The sequence below is a fragment of the Dufourea novaeangliae genome, unplaced genomic scaffold, assembly GCF_001272555.1.
Source record: "Dufourea novaeangliae isolate 0120121106 unplaced genomic scaffold, ASM127255v1 scaffold56, whole genome shotgun sequence".
In the NCBI taxonomy this organism is placed as follows: Eukaryota; Metazoa; Arthropoda; class Insecta; order Hymenoptera; family Halictidae; genus Dufourea; species Dufourea novaeangliae.
In genome coordinates, this window is record NW_015373942.1 from 219,993 (window position 1) to 233,623 (window position 13,631).

The following is a 13,631-nucleotide window of genomic DNA, read 5'->3' on the forward strand; positions in this document are numbered from 1 at the left end:
ATGATTTCTGTTGCAACAACAAATAACTGGTAAGCCTTTTTATTTCCACATTTACAGTTATAGATTATTTAAGGAATAGATTCATTATTTTACAGTCTCATGAATAAGCAAGAGCATAAAAGTGTAAATGTCGAATACATAAACAATACTCTCTATTCTAACAGAGGCATATATAGAAAAAAAACTGGAGTTTTTGTTAATGAAAGAAATTGCACGAAATGACTCTTAATCTAACTGAATGTGCCTAAAAATTGTAACCATGTTAAGACGTGTCTTCAAATGCGCAGAAATTCGGAAACGCGACTCTGGGCTTCGGGTAACGAACATGCTTGTCTCCTATCGAGAACGCCGTTTCGTTTCATATTCCCAAATATGTGGCGCCACTATCGCCGGCATTACCAACGTTCACTATCATAAAAGATCCGTCTTGAGAAAATGTTTTCCTTGAACATTCGGCGCTTTTGTAATGTCGCGGACATAATTCGAACCAATTGCTCAACGTGGACGGGGGTGCAAGTGATTAAATATTGTACCACAGGTTTGTAGGGTGTTCCGCGGGACAAACGTACCGGTGCACGAGCTTGGCGCGAAAACTCGCTTTCAAGGAGCGCGTCGGATCCCTGGGCATACAACACAGCAGGAGGGACGAAGAAAGGAAGAGGGAGAAAGAGAGAAAGATCGAGGGTTACGGCCAGGGGGTGTCAGGGGATCTCGAGCAACTTGGCACGTCCGTGTACGGAGGCAACAGTGCTGGTGGCAGCACAGACGCTCGTTGATGAGCGAACAATTCACTTTGGTACGCGGTTTCACGACGTTATTTCGTCTGATCGGTGCTGTGAAACAGGGGTGTGCATATGTACGCGTGTAACGAAGCGGCGAACTGTGTCTGTGACATTTTTACCTGTTCGATTTTCCTAAGTTAAAACGGTCAAGTGTCGTCGCAGTGGCTCGAAGAGTTTGTGGTTGGTGCGCGCCGTGCGTGCGGTTGATCGGAGCGTATACCGCTGCTCTCGTCAATTTGGTGGGAGAGTGAGAGTGAGAGGGAGGAGGGGATTCCCGTCCTCCTCTTCTCTCGCTAAAATCAGCCGGATTTTTGAACAGGGAGGAAAAACGAATAGCCGCATAGTAAAAACATGGAAATATCGAAGTGCTTGCAAGAAGAGATTCTCACTGTGCAAAACAAACTGAAAAATGCCATACGCGATCATCAGGTGAGTTCCGCGACTGTGCATGTACGTATGTCGATAGCGATTTAAAGATTCAGAGTACGAAGCCGAAGGAACGAGCGAGCAAACAAGTTCACAAATAATTCTTGCTCGACAAATTTTTTACTTCTGTTATACATGCTGTCTCTCCTATCGATTAAAAAATCTAGATAGCAGGCTCGGTAGATAATCAACGGACAAAGTGACAAAAGTTTTCGAACAGTTTGGATAGAAATAATTCGAACGTGAAACTGTTATTTCAAGGGGGAGCGTCGCGATGCTTAAGCAGAATCAAATAACTTCTAAAGTTTCTTTTAAACTGGTTCTTTCGTGATTCAGTTTTTCTGGCATTTCCACGCACAATGCGTGCATGAACGCATGTACGCACCAGGCACGCGCGCGCCTGCATAAATGCATATCTCCTATACTGTATTTACGGAACTTGTTTCTTCAACGTGAATTCTTCGAAGTTTCGTGAATTAATGAACGTGATCAAAGATGTCCGGTTTAATGTGGCACGCGAACGGAATCGAAGTCTCTAAAATGGCAAACACGTCTCTTCGATTTATTTTATAAAAGTATCCCGGCATTCCTTTCATTGGTATTGGACATTTGTAAAACGGTTCCAGAATCAACTGCATGGGTAATGTGCGTTATCGAAAGTGAAAGAAGCGTAACAAGTTCCGTAGGAACTTTTGCTCGCTTTAAATCATGCCGCAAGTTTGCACCGAACTGCGGTCATTTTTTTACGAATCACAGAACTCGAAGGTGAACGAGTGTTCAGACCTTAACCTTTGTTGGTAGAGTGTTTCGACCGATGCGTCGTATGACTTTGAGAACGAACATACTGTCTTTCTCGCTCGTTCATTCACTTACTCGCTTGTTCGGTTCATCTTTCTCTCTTTTTCTCTCTCACTCTTACTCGTTCGTTCTAACTTCTATAGTCCTAACTCTTCCTTTCTCGTGCTCTTATCTCTCTTCCCTACTTTTGGCTTCGCTTAGTTTATTGTTTCTTTTAACCAGCTTTGTAAACTTTAATTTGCCCATGCTGGTATTCCGATCACTTTTACTTCCACGAACAAGATAATTAACTTCCACTTTTTTTCATTATATCCCCTACTTCTCTTCCAATCTTTACTTGTTTATAAAAATTTCTTTATCTTTATTACTTCGCAATATTATGTACATTGGAGCAAATCATTTAATAAGAAACGTCCAGTTTACCAACTGAACAGGTATGAAACTTATCGTTAAAATGTTAATATTGTCCCCTTCTTTGAAATCCTTTGTTAACGCTTCTTTGGCGTCGATAACTCTGTATTATAAATGCGTTAAGGGTCAAGCTATTCTATCGATGCGATTCGAACGTACGTTAGCATATATAAAAGGATATTATCGAATCGTAGTACGCGTGTTCTTACTTCACCCATTACGAGCAAACTTTTATTAACTAGTAGACACACTAGAGGGATATGCGCGCGGGGGAAAGTTTCTCGGCGCGCGATTAGCATTGTGCCCTGCTCTACCGACCTTGTCCCCTGTAACTCCTCGAAATTGAATATTTTCGTTACAGTTCCGATTGATAGAGCTCGATCCGTTTTTAATACCTTTATATCCTGTTATTTTTTTACCGAATTCTCATTAATGAAATGACGTTTATATGAAAGTATTAGAAGCGTTTGTAACACGTGGCTGTTAGTTAACAGCCGTGTCAGTTACATAAATAGATCGATATTCGTATTCGGCGTATCATGTACCGGATAGGGCAAACCTGTTCTCGTTCGTTGGACATTTTCGTTGCGCGACGATTGTAGAAGAGCAGGTGCGAAACGATATTGATTTGTGAATTTTAGAAAGTTCGAAAAATACTTTTTCAAGGTCACTATTACTATTTATGCAAATAAATAAATGTACATTATAATTTGTTAAATTATTAATACTGTTACATTCCTAATGTCTTTTTAACTAAGTAGTGTAATAACCATTCAAAGGTTTCGAATTAATCTAACACATACGAAACTTTTTGTAAAATTCAAAAAATATATGAGAAGGCATTGACATCGTGTTTTTCAAGGACACAAAGTTCGAAACATGGGTGTTTATTCGAATACTTTTCTAATGCGACAAGGGCGCGGCATCTATGTAAATTACGTCACCGCATAACCGAAGATGCGTTTATCGTTCTAAAAGCGAAACGATATTCTGAGGTGACTTTGATCGCTATTTTTTTGACATGACATTAACTCTGAATTTTCTCTTTAAATTTCAGATCTGCGTGGGCAAGCTGAAGGATGACCCCAATGTAAGTCAGTTCACTTTTACTGATCTACAAAACAGGCTCTAAGAACCACGTAATTACACGTAACTCGAAGGAATCGTAATGACAATCGTGTTTGCACGAGGATAACAGAAAAAAAGCGGAGCTTGTTACCGGTTATTTCTGGCACTTAAATTAATTTGGAGAGTTCAACCGATATCAGATTGTCTCTGTTCAGTGATTTTGTAGTGTTTTTTAATATTCGTTCAAAAGATTTCCTTGTACTTTGATCCAATAAATTCCACCTCGAGTCGTTAACGTTTCCTAGTAATGTTACACGTAATCTGTGACGGGTCGTTCGATGGAAACACGGAAATGATATTTTTGTTCTAATTGAAAACACACCGATATGTACTATAAGGGACTATAATTAGACGGTGGCCATAGTTATGTACAACGGTTACGTACGCGCGTAAATTGATTGTCTTTTGTACGTGACTTATTATGTCATCGTTTAACAGAACGATACTTACGTTTTTTACGGTACCGAGACAGTTTACGAAATTATCATACCTACGGTCCTTTTTCTGTTTCACTGGTTTCATAGCTGTTTTGTATTATCACGATATAGAGCAAGTCAATCGTAGTAATGAGCAAAATATAAAGTGTATTACGAAGCGAAAATAATTTATTTTTGTTTCGATTACAGAATACGGACATTCTCGGTCAGATACAAAAGATTCACGTACACATCGTGTCTTTGGGAAGATGCCAGGTAAGTTGAGAATTGATTTCCTCGAGCTTCACTCTTTCGTGATGATCCAGGCCAGCCTTGTTCGCGGACGTTCCATATTTAAGCCTGTCCGTTCCGTACGAATAGAAATGATGTCGGATTAAATTATCGTCACGATATCGGAAAATTCTTATAGGAAATATCTTAAAGTCGAAGTAATTCCTTCGGAGAAAGATTCCACTTAAACGATGTATCAGGCTCGCTAGACCGATCTTTTTGCAGACAATAACACACTGACGCTACGGAACGCTACCAAAAGAAACATTAAACAAGTTGGACAGTTTAGAAATTGAAAGACACAAAATATGATGTGTGTACGTATTGAAGGTAATAATTTCGTTCTTTAATCGTGTCTTTATTATACGCTTATTTTATTTTGTTTGGAATACAGAACAATGGAACAATATGAACATTAGGTTTCCATACGGATAATCGTATCTATTATATTAGTTTCGATAATGACGAGGATCACGCGAATGATCTTGTCACTGAGTAAACAATCGTAACATTACAGACAAAATTATTACTATGCTGGACATATCATTTTTACGTCATCTGTGATACTTCGATCGATGTTTTAATTTGTTGAACTTTGTTGGAGCAAATATTGCTTAGAGACTTTTACAATACCCTCTTCATGTTTGCGCATCACTCCCAAAAGTAATGCTTACACGAAATAACGGTCTGGTTCTAGGAGTTTCTCAATCATCCTGAAAGTCTGTTCATTTCGGTGCGACAAGTTCGAGTATGTTCCTCGACAACATTACAGGATCAAACTCGCGCGTCGAGTTTGGCTTGGAAATCGTATATCCTTCAACGCGTTCCTCTATTACTAAACAAAGTATCACTCGAATGGGGGTAACATGTGCCGTTGCTCCGAATCGGATAAGTTCGCGGGGTTTGCGTTTCACGCAAATTTCCTAAACGATATCGAATCCCAGCATCCTCATCGGGACCACCGCGGGGGCGGCTTGCAGTTTCTTCGTGGGGCGGTTGCTGGAATGAGTAATGCACAGTTATAATTAAATAGCGAACTCGTCGAGCGAGTTTACCCGACCACCTTTCCAAACTTTGTCGATCATAGCGAGGATAGAGAGGGACAGACATTGTTTCCGTTTCTCATTCACCAACATCTCCGCTTCTTTCCTGCGTTTCCGTGACTTCGCTTACAGCCTTATCAAACTTATTACATCATGATCACCTCCTATTCAGGCGTCACGATCCACTGTAAAGAAAAAAAGAATTGTTAATGAATTTTCCAACGGATATACCAGCCGAAATAAGTTGAAACTTTTACAGTCGCGTGACTTTAATGAAAAGCTCTCCTCGCAATCAATGTTTTTCTCCACGTTCCGATATGCAAGAAACGTACACTCTCCTCTTCTCGATGGATTCCTCGTTCGAGTCGCACGCGGTAGCGTTATATCATGGGAATCGATTCGAAACAGCGTTGTTTCTTCGCTGGATTCGCGAATCGACGAATAATCGATAGCAAGGCGAGTCTCGGCTGAGGATGCCTCCGTGGGATGCGCTTTGCCTGTGTCACAGCATCCTTTCCTAAACATTTACGCGGCGGGAGGGGGGACAATCCTGCTGGCGCGTATGCGTCGTTGCCCCTTCGTCGCCCCTTCGTCGCCCAATTCGGCTACTTCGTGTTTCCCCTTCAAACTTTATCCGTACGATCGTGTTCGGCCATTTTTCATAGGTTTTCTTTTTACGCCAGCAATCAGTAACCGATCCAAGTCGATTGTTGTCGTAGCATCGGAGATACGTAAACGGCTAAAAATGGATAAAGAGGGAACACCCCTGGAGGAAGCAAGACGATTGTACACACAGATACACCGAGAGGGAGTGGGTGGAGGGTGCGAGATGGCGAGAGAGCAGAGAGAGGAGAGAGAGAGAATGGGACTTGGGTGAAAAGGAAGTAGAGTAGGGGTCGGGTAGAGGCGGGGGGACTCAATCAATAAAATGTCCCGCAGAAACGTTTTCAGCTCTTTACGAAATTTCTACGTTTTTTTCTATCTCGTCTCAAATGGCTCTCCACCTTGTCACATTGTGTTCATCCAACTTTCCATCGCTTTTCCATGCTCGTTTCACCGCGTTTCTCCCCCCTTTGGGCTGTCCTTCATTGTTTCTCCCGTTAAACATTATTTCCGAGAACTTCTGGAAGTTGTTCGACACTTCCGGCGAGATGTTCCGCATAATCGAGTCGTTCGTAATATCGTTGTGGATTATTTAACAGTCCTCATAAAATTTATGTAATGTTCGCTTCGTTAGAGTGAACTAGTCGAATTTTCATTGTTTTTTCGCTCTTTTTGAAACTTCGGATAGCGTCGATAGTACTTTCGCGGAATAAGAGCAAAGTATCGATGTTTCGTTTCTCATCGGTGAAATAATCGATCTTTGTTCCTCTCAATCGGGAATTTCTTTAGCAGATCTGTTCGTTTTTTAAAATTTTTGTTCGTAAGAATTCTTCTACGTGTATTCGTCGGCATTTTTACGATTCATAGGATTATTCGCTGCAAATATATTTGGTCGTCAAAAAAGAATTTTTAGTCGAACGATCTTCCAAGAAAGTTTTCTACGATCATTGTCGTACGAAGGTTCACCGTTTCCAATTTTAATACGCAGAAACAAGTTGTCCAGCGGCTGCGCAAAGAGGTCGAAACGTTCAAGGCGGAGAACGCGAACGGGGCGAAAGTTTCTATCGCGTCGCTCCTCGGACTGAACAATAATAATCACATTACAAACAACAACGAGAGGAAACTTAAGACCACCGGCAATGACTTCAGTACGAAGAGTTCGAAAGAGGACTACGAGGAAGTCGTTAGAAACGGCGATGTACCCTCGCCCCCGCAGACGGCAACTAGACGAAGAAAGTGAGTTATTTCTTCAGCTTCTTTAAATAAAAATGCAAAATGTAATGTTTACTGAATAAAAAAAATTGCAAAATTGGTTTCTGACAGTAGTTCTCGACCGAAGTAAATGAAAAAAATACTCTTATACATTGTTATTCCGACTTAAATACTTTAGCTGCAAAATTTAGTTTTTCCGTAGCCCATAAGCTTCCGCTTGCTCTTTGGACTGAACTATTAGTTCTGGGACAGTGTTACATATTAATGAATATTAACTGTAGTATATTAATTTTGTTTTGATATTTTTTTTTTATAGGGAACGTCCCAGTTCCGTGGAAACAATCTCTGGCGAAGACGATGTTATCGAGGTCTCCATGGACGAAAATTCCAATGAAAAATCTGAGAAGGAAGAGCCGGTGAAAGAGTGCAAACAGGAATTGACCGAAAAGATCAATTTCTTGAGCGCTCTTGGTCTAATCACGACTTCAACGTGTGCCGAATTGCAAAACAGAAGGGCCGAGAGAAAGCGTCGTAGTACGGCCAATCCGCAATTCGTCTATTCGAGTCTTGAAGTGCCAACGGTAAATTGAGTAAACGTTTGCAACTTGTGCAATGCATATTGTACTCGCGTTTGTTCATTGATTGTAATACTATGCTACACTTTTACGTATTTTAGAAACGAAAACGACATTCGTACCTGCAATCCGGAAATGTTCCTCAAACTCGCCAAACAACCGCACGCATGAACGGGCCGTCGCCTCCGCCCGTTAAAGTTGCACCACCGAAGTCAACTTCACCGCCGTCGTCAAGGACCGTGATGAAGTCCTTGATTCCAGTTCAGAAAACCGCCACGCGACCTAATATTCTTAGAAACGTGACCGAAAGTAAAGTTTACACCAATAAGACCAAGGTTGAAAATGGACCTAATCAGATACAATTGCCTGTGCCCACTGTGAAAACTGTTCAATCAATTGGCAACAAGGCTGTTCACATACCGGGCTTACCTTCCAGTTTAACTATTGAAAGAATCAGTAATGATTCCGCAGTCTGTATAAGCTGTAGGAATCCAGGTGCGTTACAAGTTAGAACAGAATTATGATAGAAGTAATATGAAAAGATCAAGAATACCTATGCATTAATTTTTGTCACGCCACAGGTACTCTTACGGTATGCGAAAATTGCGCATCAAATTATCACGTATCCTGTCACTCCATATCACCGGCACCGCCAAGGATATGTCCTAAATGTGCCCTAATAGAAGTGGAAGACATCGAAGACGTTGAAGATGGGGAAGAGGAGGAAGACGAAGGACGCGCGGTGTTCAAAAAGGACGAAGAATTCGGTAAATCGTCCTTGGTTTTTGAAAGGATTTTTACCTGTAGTAACGTTGATCGTGTGATTGACAAAAAAGTTCTTGTTTCCTGCAGACATTAGCTTGTTATGAATGTTCGTGGCACGCTTATCTCATTTCGCGGCGGCACCGTTCGGGATTAAGTCGATGTGTATTGTACTCTTTTTTAAAGAGACAAAACTGCGCTTCCGGTTGTCTTCGATGATCGGAAGTTAGCGTGTACATTTTAATGGTAAAACGAACAAAAAGTTTCGGGTAAAAGATAAGGCGATGGGAAAAAGTGGAAAATACTTGTAGATAATGCAGGCACGTTGTTCCAATGAAGAGCAGGAAATTGTGTAACATGGGTCCACAATTTCTAGATTTAACGTGCAACGAGGTATCGCAGCGTTGCCGCAGACTTTATTGAGAGTAAGCACACAGAGAGAATAAGCGAGAGAGCAGCCTGCCGGGAGAAGTGTCCACGAGTGAGACCGGCTCCTCGAATACGGCAGAAGAATTTGCAATTAAGAAGAACTTTTTGGTCGATCGTCAGTAATAGGGCACAAAAAAGCAACGTGTATTGAACGCGAAATATCTTGCAGAGGAGAAAGAGAGAGAAAGATATGAGCTGCGCGAGCGAAACTCGGATCTGAGATTGCAGGTTTACGAGTTGGAAAAACGCTCACAACTACTCGGCCAGTCACTTCAGGTTCGTCCTGTGGCCTGCGTAGAAAGAAATTCATAAACTTTTTATTTTCATTTGGAATGCTGTTCGATTATTTAATGAATATGAATATATTCCATCTCTTTTGTTTTTTCATCAGTGAGAACCTGCAAGATCTCTACGTTTTTTATCCTCCTCGTTTTAAATATTATTTTTCAAGAGTATATCAATTTTTCTTTAAACGAAAATTGATTCCCTAGTTTATTGAAAAATCGATGTGTCTCTCACGTTATGTAACTTCTGTTAGCGAACGTGTGTAGAATCGATGTATCCATTAATCCGTGAAAACACGGAATGCACGATGCTTCATTCACAAACAGTTTCGATTTTAATATTTTTAACAGAGTGTTCGTCTTTTATTCTTGGACTTGAATTGTGTATTCATTTTGCATTACCAGCTTTAAATATATTTATCAGATCGGATACATGAAAATAGGTCCGTTTATGAAGAACATATTAAAAAATTATACGTGTGTTTTTCAAAATTAAGTTATATTCGAGTTCAATTTATTCGTTACACGAGCATGCGCATCTTTGTTCCGACATTATCCGTTAGAAGATCAACGTGAATTTTAAGTTTCATCATGTTTTCGGTTTTCACGCTGCTAAAAATTATCTAACTAACAATATAATTCTTCTTTCAACAGCTACAACATCGCACGCGCCAGGAATTATTAGGAAAACAAGAGAAGACGCAGAGATCTATAAAACGACTTGTGGACTTCATAAAGCTGATGCAGCTCAGAAAAAGCGGGGATTCTCCAAGGCCATCGGTATCAATCAGCTACCCGCCTCGACCTTCCTCATCCCAATCTCTTCAAACAACATCTCTTCATCAACCGTCAACCAGTCGGATGTTGGGTCTTCCACAACAATCAGCACCGAGCAACGAGAAAACGTGCCCTACTCCTCCATCGTCCTCAATCAGCTGCCCCGATCGAGTATCGCCTATGTCGACCGATCAGAACCTCAAGTCTCCTACGCCTACCAGTTACCAGTCAGTAGTGTGCAGGCAGAAAAGCATCAGTCATACCTCATTGTCAAAAAAATCACAGAACCATCTAGAAGGGCAAGTCAGTCTTCCGATGACCAAAGTCACGGTGCAATGCTCAACTACAAGCTGCCAACCACATCAGGTTACAACCCTCGCGTTCAGACGGAAATCTCTGTCGCCCAGTCCTCTGTGTTCGTCGGTAAGCAGTTGCCCGATGCCGTCAATCGTAACCGTAAGAAGCAAACAAACCGCGCAGTACCAGCCCTCAATCGCATCATCGACACCGAGAATCTCTCCATCACGACCGAGTATCAGCTGGAACGATCGGCATTCAACGGTCGTAAGTCCCGGGCTAGACAATCCAGGAACAAACTCGGTATTAATCAGCTGCGATCTACCAGAGCCACAGAAATCTTACTGCCTACCTACGATAATACAGAATCCGACAAGCAATTACAAATCACAAAGTCAACCGAACCAGAGGAAACAGGCGTGTTCAGTGGTCGTCCAAAGTTCCGGCCAAGAACCGGTGGTCTTCTCCACTCATTGTTCGCAGGCCATAACAAGTCCTATATCGTCACCGATAATTCTCGAGAGTCACGAAACGTCGGCACAGTTGACAAAGATACCGTCGTCGGTCGGCAACAGTTGTATCATCAAGACTACCACCTGGAGTCAGTCGAGCGAAACGAGCCTCCGGTCCAATTGCAGCGTGGTGCCCTCACAAAATTCTTCGAGCACGTGAAATTGGAAGAAGCGCATATACCAGCGCCACTTAGAGCAAAGCTAGTATACAAAACCGGTAATGCTTCCGAAAAAAATGACCTGGATATCAACGAAGTCACGGACGAGGATACGAATAGCAACATTTATGTTAGCAAAGCATCCTTGTCGTCCGGTACCTTTGATGATGATTATAATGATTGTGAGATCAAACAGACCAGTTGGCTCGCAAATAGAATTGCGATGAAAAAGAATCAAAAGAACAATAATGGAAGTAAGGGGATGAATTCGTTTGATTCTATTCCCAGTTCGATAACAAGGACGGCCGATATTATTACGTATGAACGTAAACGACCTACCCCGTCCGTGAGGTACTCGCACGCGATATGCGAACCCGACGACGATGAGGAAATCACATTGACTGGAACATTTCAAGCTGATATGACTTATCCGAGGCGCATCACTTCTCTTACGGAAATTGTATCGGACAATCGGAGGGATCGGCAAGATTCGGCGTCCCTATGTAACGCACAGAGCAATTTCTTGGAGCTTCGCAACGAGGTCTCAGTTCCTGATGATAAGGCTGACACCGAGAGACAAGACTTATCCAGTGGCAGACGTTCAACCAGCAGCAGCGGTAGCAGCACTAGCGACAGCGACACTCCGGAACAAGCGATGAACGACACTATCAAGTATTCACGGCGACGATTGTCCGGAAACGAGTACAAGGAACGTTTGGGCATTAATGCTGTATCTCCGGAAAGCATGCAGGTGCTCGAACAGTTTGAGTCGGCTATGCTGGAAACTGATTGTAGCAATGCTGCCACTTGCTAGAATTAGTTAGATTAGAATGTGGAATTATCGTGCTGATTATGCTCATTGCTAGAACTATTTTCCTTTCATTGAATGATAACGGTTGGTTATATTGTATTAAACACTAAAGTTTCTCGCGTGAAACACGTTACTACGTTCGAATGAATTCGTTAAGCATATATTTTCAAGGAAAATTCGGTTTTGTACATGTTCAGTACTGCATTTGTGTCTGTTACTTATTTAGAATACCTAAAGGAAAAGAGACTTAGGTTATTCATGATGGCTACTAAATTTCTAGGCAGTTCCTACTTTCCATACTGCCTTTCAGAAACAATGCAATCGATTATATATTAAAAAAGTAGTGACTGTTATGTTGATAACGATGGTAATTGAGTACCATTTGCGTTTCACCCTACGATGATACGTATAATTCACAATTATTATTCTGTTAGCCATGTTGTCTGTTCGTTTATTTATTGATCGTTGTTCATTAACCTTTTTCGTGATAGTTAACGAACCTTGAGGACCAAGTTCGAGTTTCTTACAATTGAACAATATATAATTTCACGAGAAATTAATGGAGATCCTGATTCACTTTTGTGTAGTTTACGCATCCATCTATCCTTAAAGCTCATAAACTGACGTAACGTACCACTATGCATAGTTACTTTTGTAAAACTGTCTATGCAAATGTTTCACTGAGTTTTAAAAGCTTTTGAATGTTTTGTTGTTGATATTTGCAATACCAACGGTGTAGAAAACACGCACATATCCGACAGATTTTGATCTGTAAAAACGTAGAAAGACTTGTAATGGAAGTCTTACGTACGTAAGCCGAGTCATATTACCATACTGCCTTAATAGTAATTTAAAAATGGTACTTTTTACAATAATTTCTACGGATAAGCACGTGTGTACGACTCGATAGACTGATTTGGACGTCGCCATATTGAAATTAAGGGGCATGATGGAGAAAAGGAAAAGGATAATCAAAACTCGTTACCGTAATCGAAAACGTAGGCGTTAAGGTTGCGCGTACCTTAATAAGTAGATGAAACGTTACCAGTGTAACGTATTACCTTAAGTTTACGATTCAGATAGTTTCTTACGAATGAAGTGCAACAGAGCCGTTTCGTTTCCTTCTTAAACAAACGTTTTGCATCGAGGTAAATGCTGTGAACGAAAGAAAGAAAACGTTGTCATTATTATTTTTAGCATATCGTTTACGGACGTTTACGTCGCAAGCATTTCCCTCGATAAACAAATGTAGCAGTATTCACTACATTTTAAATCCGCGGCATAGGCGGATGTCTTTCAAGAATTACATTGTGCCGAACACTACGATTTATATAGAGATAACCGATTAACGATGTTATCGTAGACATACTTTGTCCGGTTGAGAATTGGGCGTAATTAAGCAGTCGAGTTCGTTGAATCTATTTATTGCGTTTTTTTTCCGTTCATTTCTCATGCGGCAATTAGCCGCGCCCAGCTTGTCCAATACATTCAACTAGTGTATAAAACGACAAAAGATGAAAAAAAAAAAAAAAGAAATTGTTATGCAATGTAGGCAACGAGATTAAGATCGAAATTCGTATTTTTATGAATAAAGTGAAATTGAGAAATGTAATAAACTTCATATTGTACAACAATTTGCCAACACGGTCGACGATCAGTACGGCACGTATTTACACACACGCAAAGGTATCCCAAACGAATCCTCTCGCGAGTTTGGGGAATTGATTCGGAGTATTATACCGATGAATGTACTCCAGGGAGAGAGAGATTTTTGTCGACACGGTATTTGGTTGCTCGTGTAATAATTTTTATTTTCCATACTGACGAACAACACTGATGCGAGAGAGGGGAATCCTCGACATGGACAAACACTCGGCTAATGATATGTAAATATGGTGGAGCTAATCAAGCGGCTG

The 13,631-nt window shown here is 41.1% G+C and overlaps 1 protein-coding gene across 1 annotated transcript; it reads left to right on the top strand.

Annotated features, from left to right (window-relative positions):
• The first annotated feature begins 1,133 nt into the window (after positions 1 to 1,133).
• LOC107185808 lies at positions 1,134 to 11,718 on the top strand. The gene is made up of 8 exons (XM_015573570.1): positions 1,134 to 1,211; positions 3,475 to 3,507; positions 4,172 to 4,237; positions 6,887 to 7,134; positions 7,427 to 7,691; positions 7,787 to 8,180; positions 8,267 to 8,452; positions 9,815 to 11,718. The coding sequence occupies exons 1-8, from the start codon at positions 1,134 to 1,136 to the stop codon at positions 11,716 to 11,718; spliced, it is 3,174 nt and encodes a 1,057-aa protein (XP_015429056.1).
• Positions 11,719 to 13,631: the final 1,913 nt, after the last annotated feature.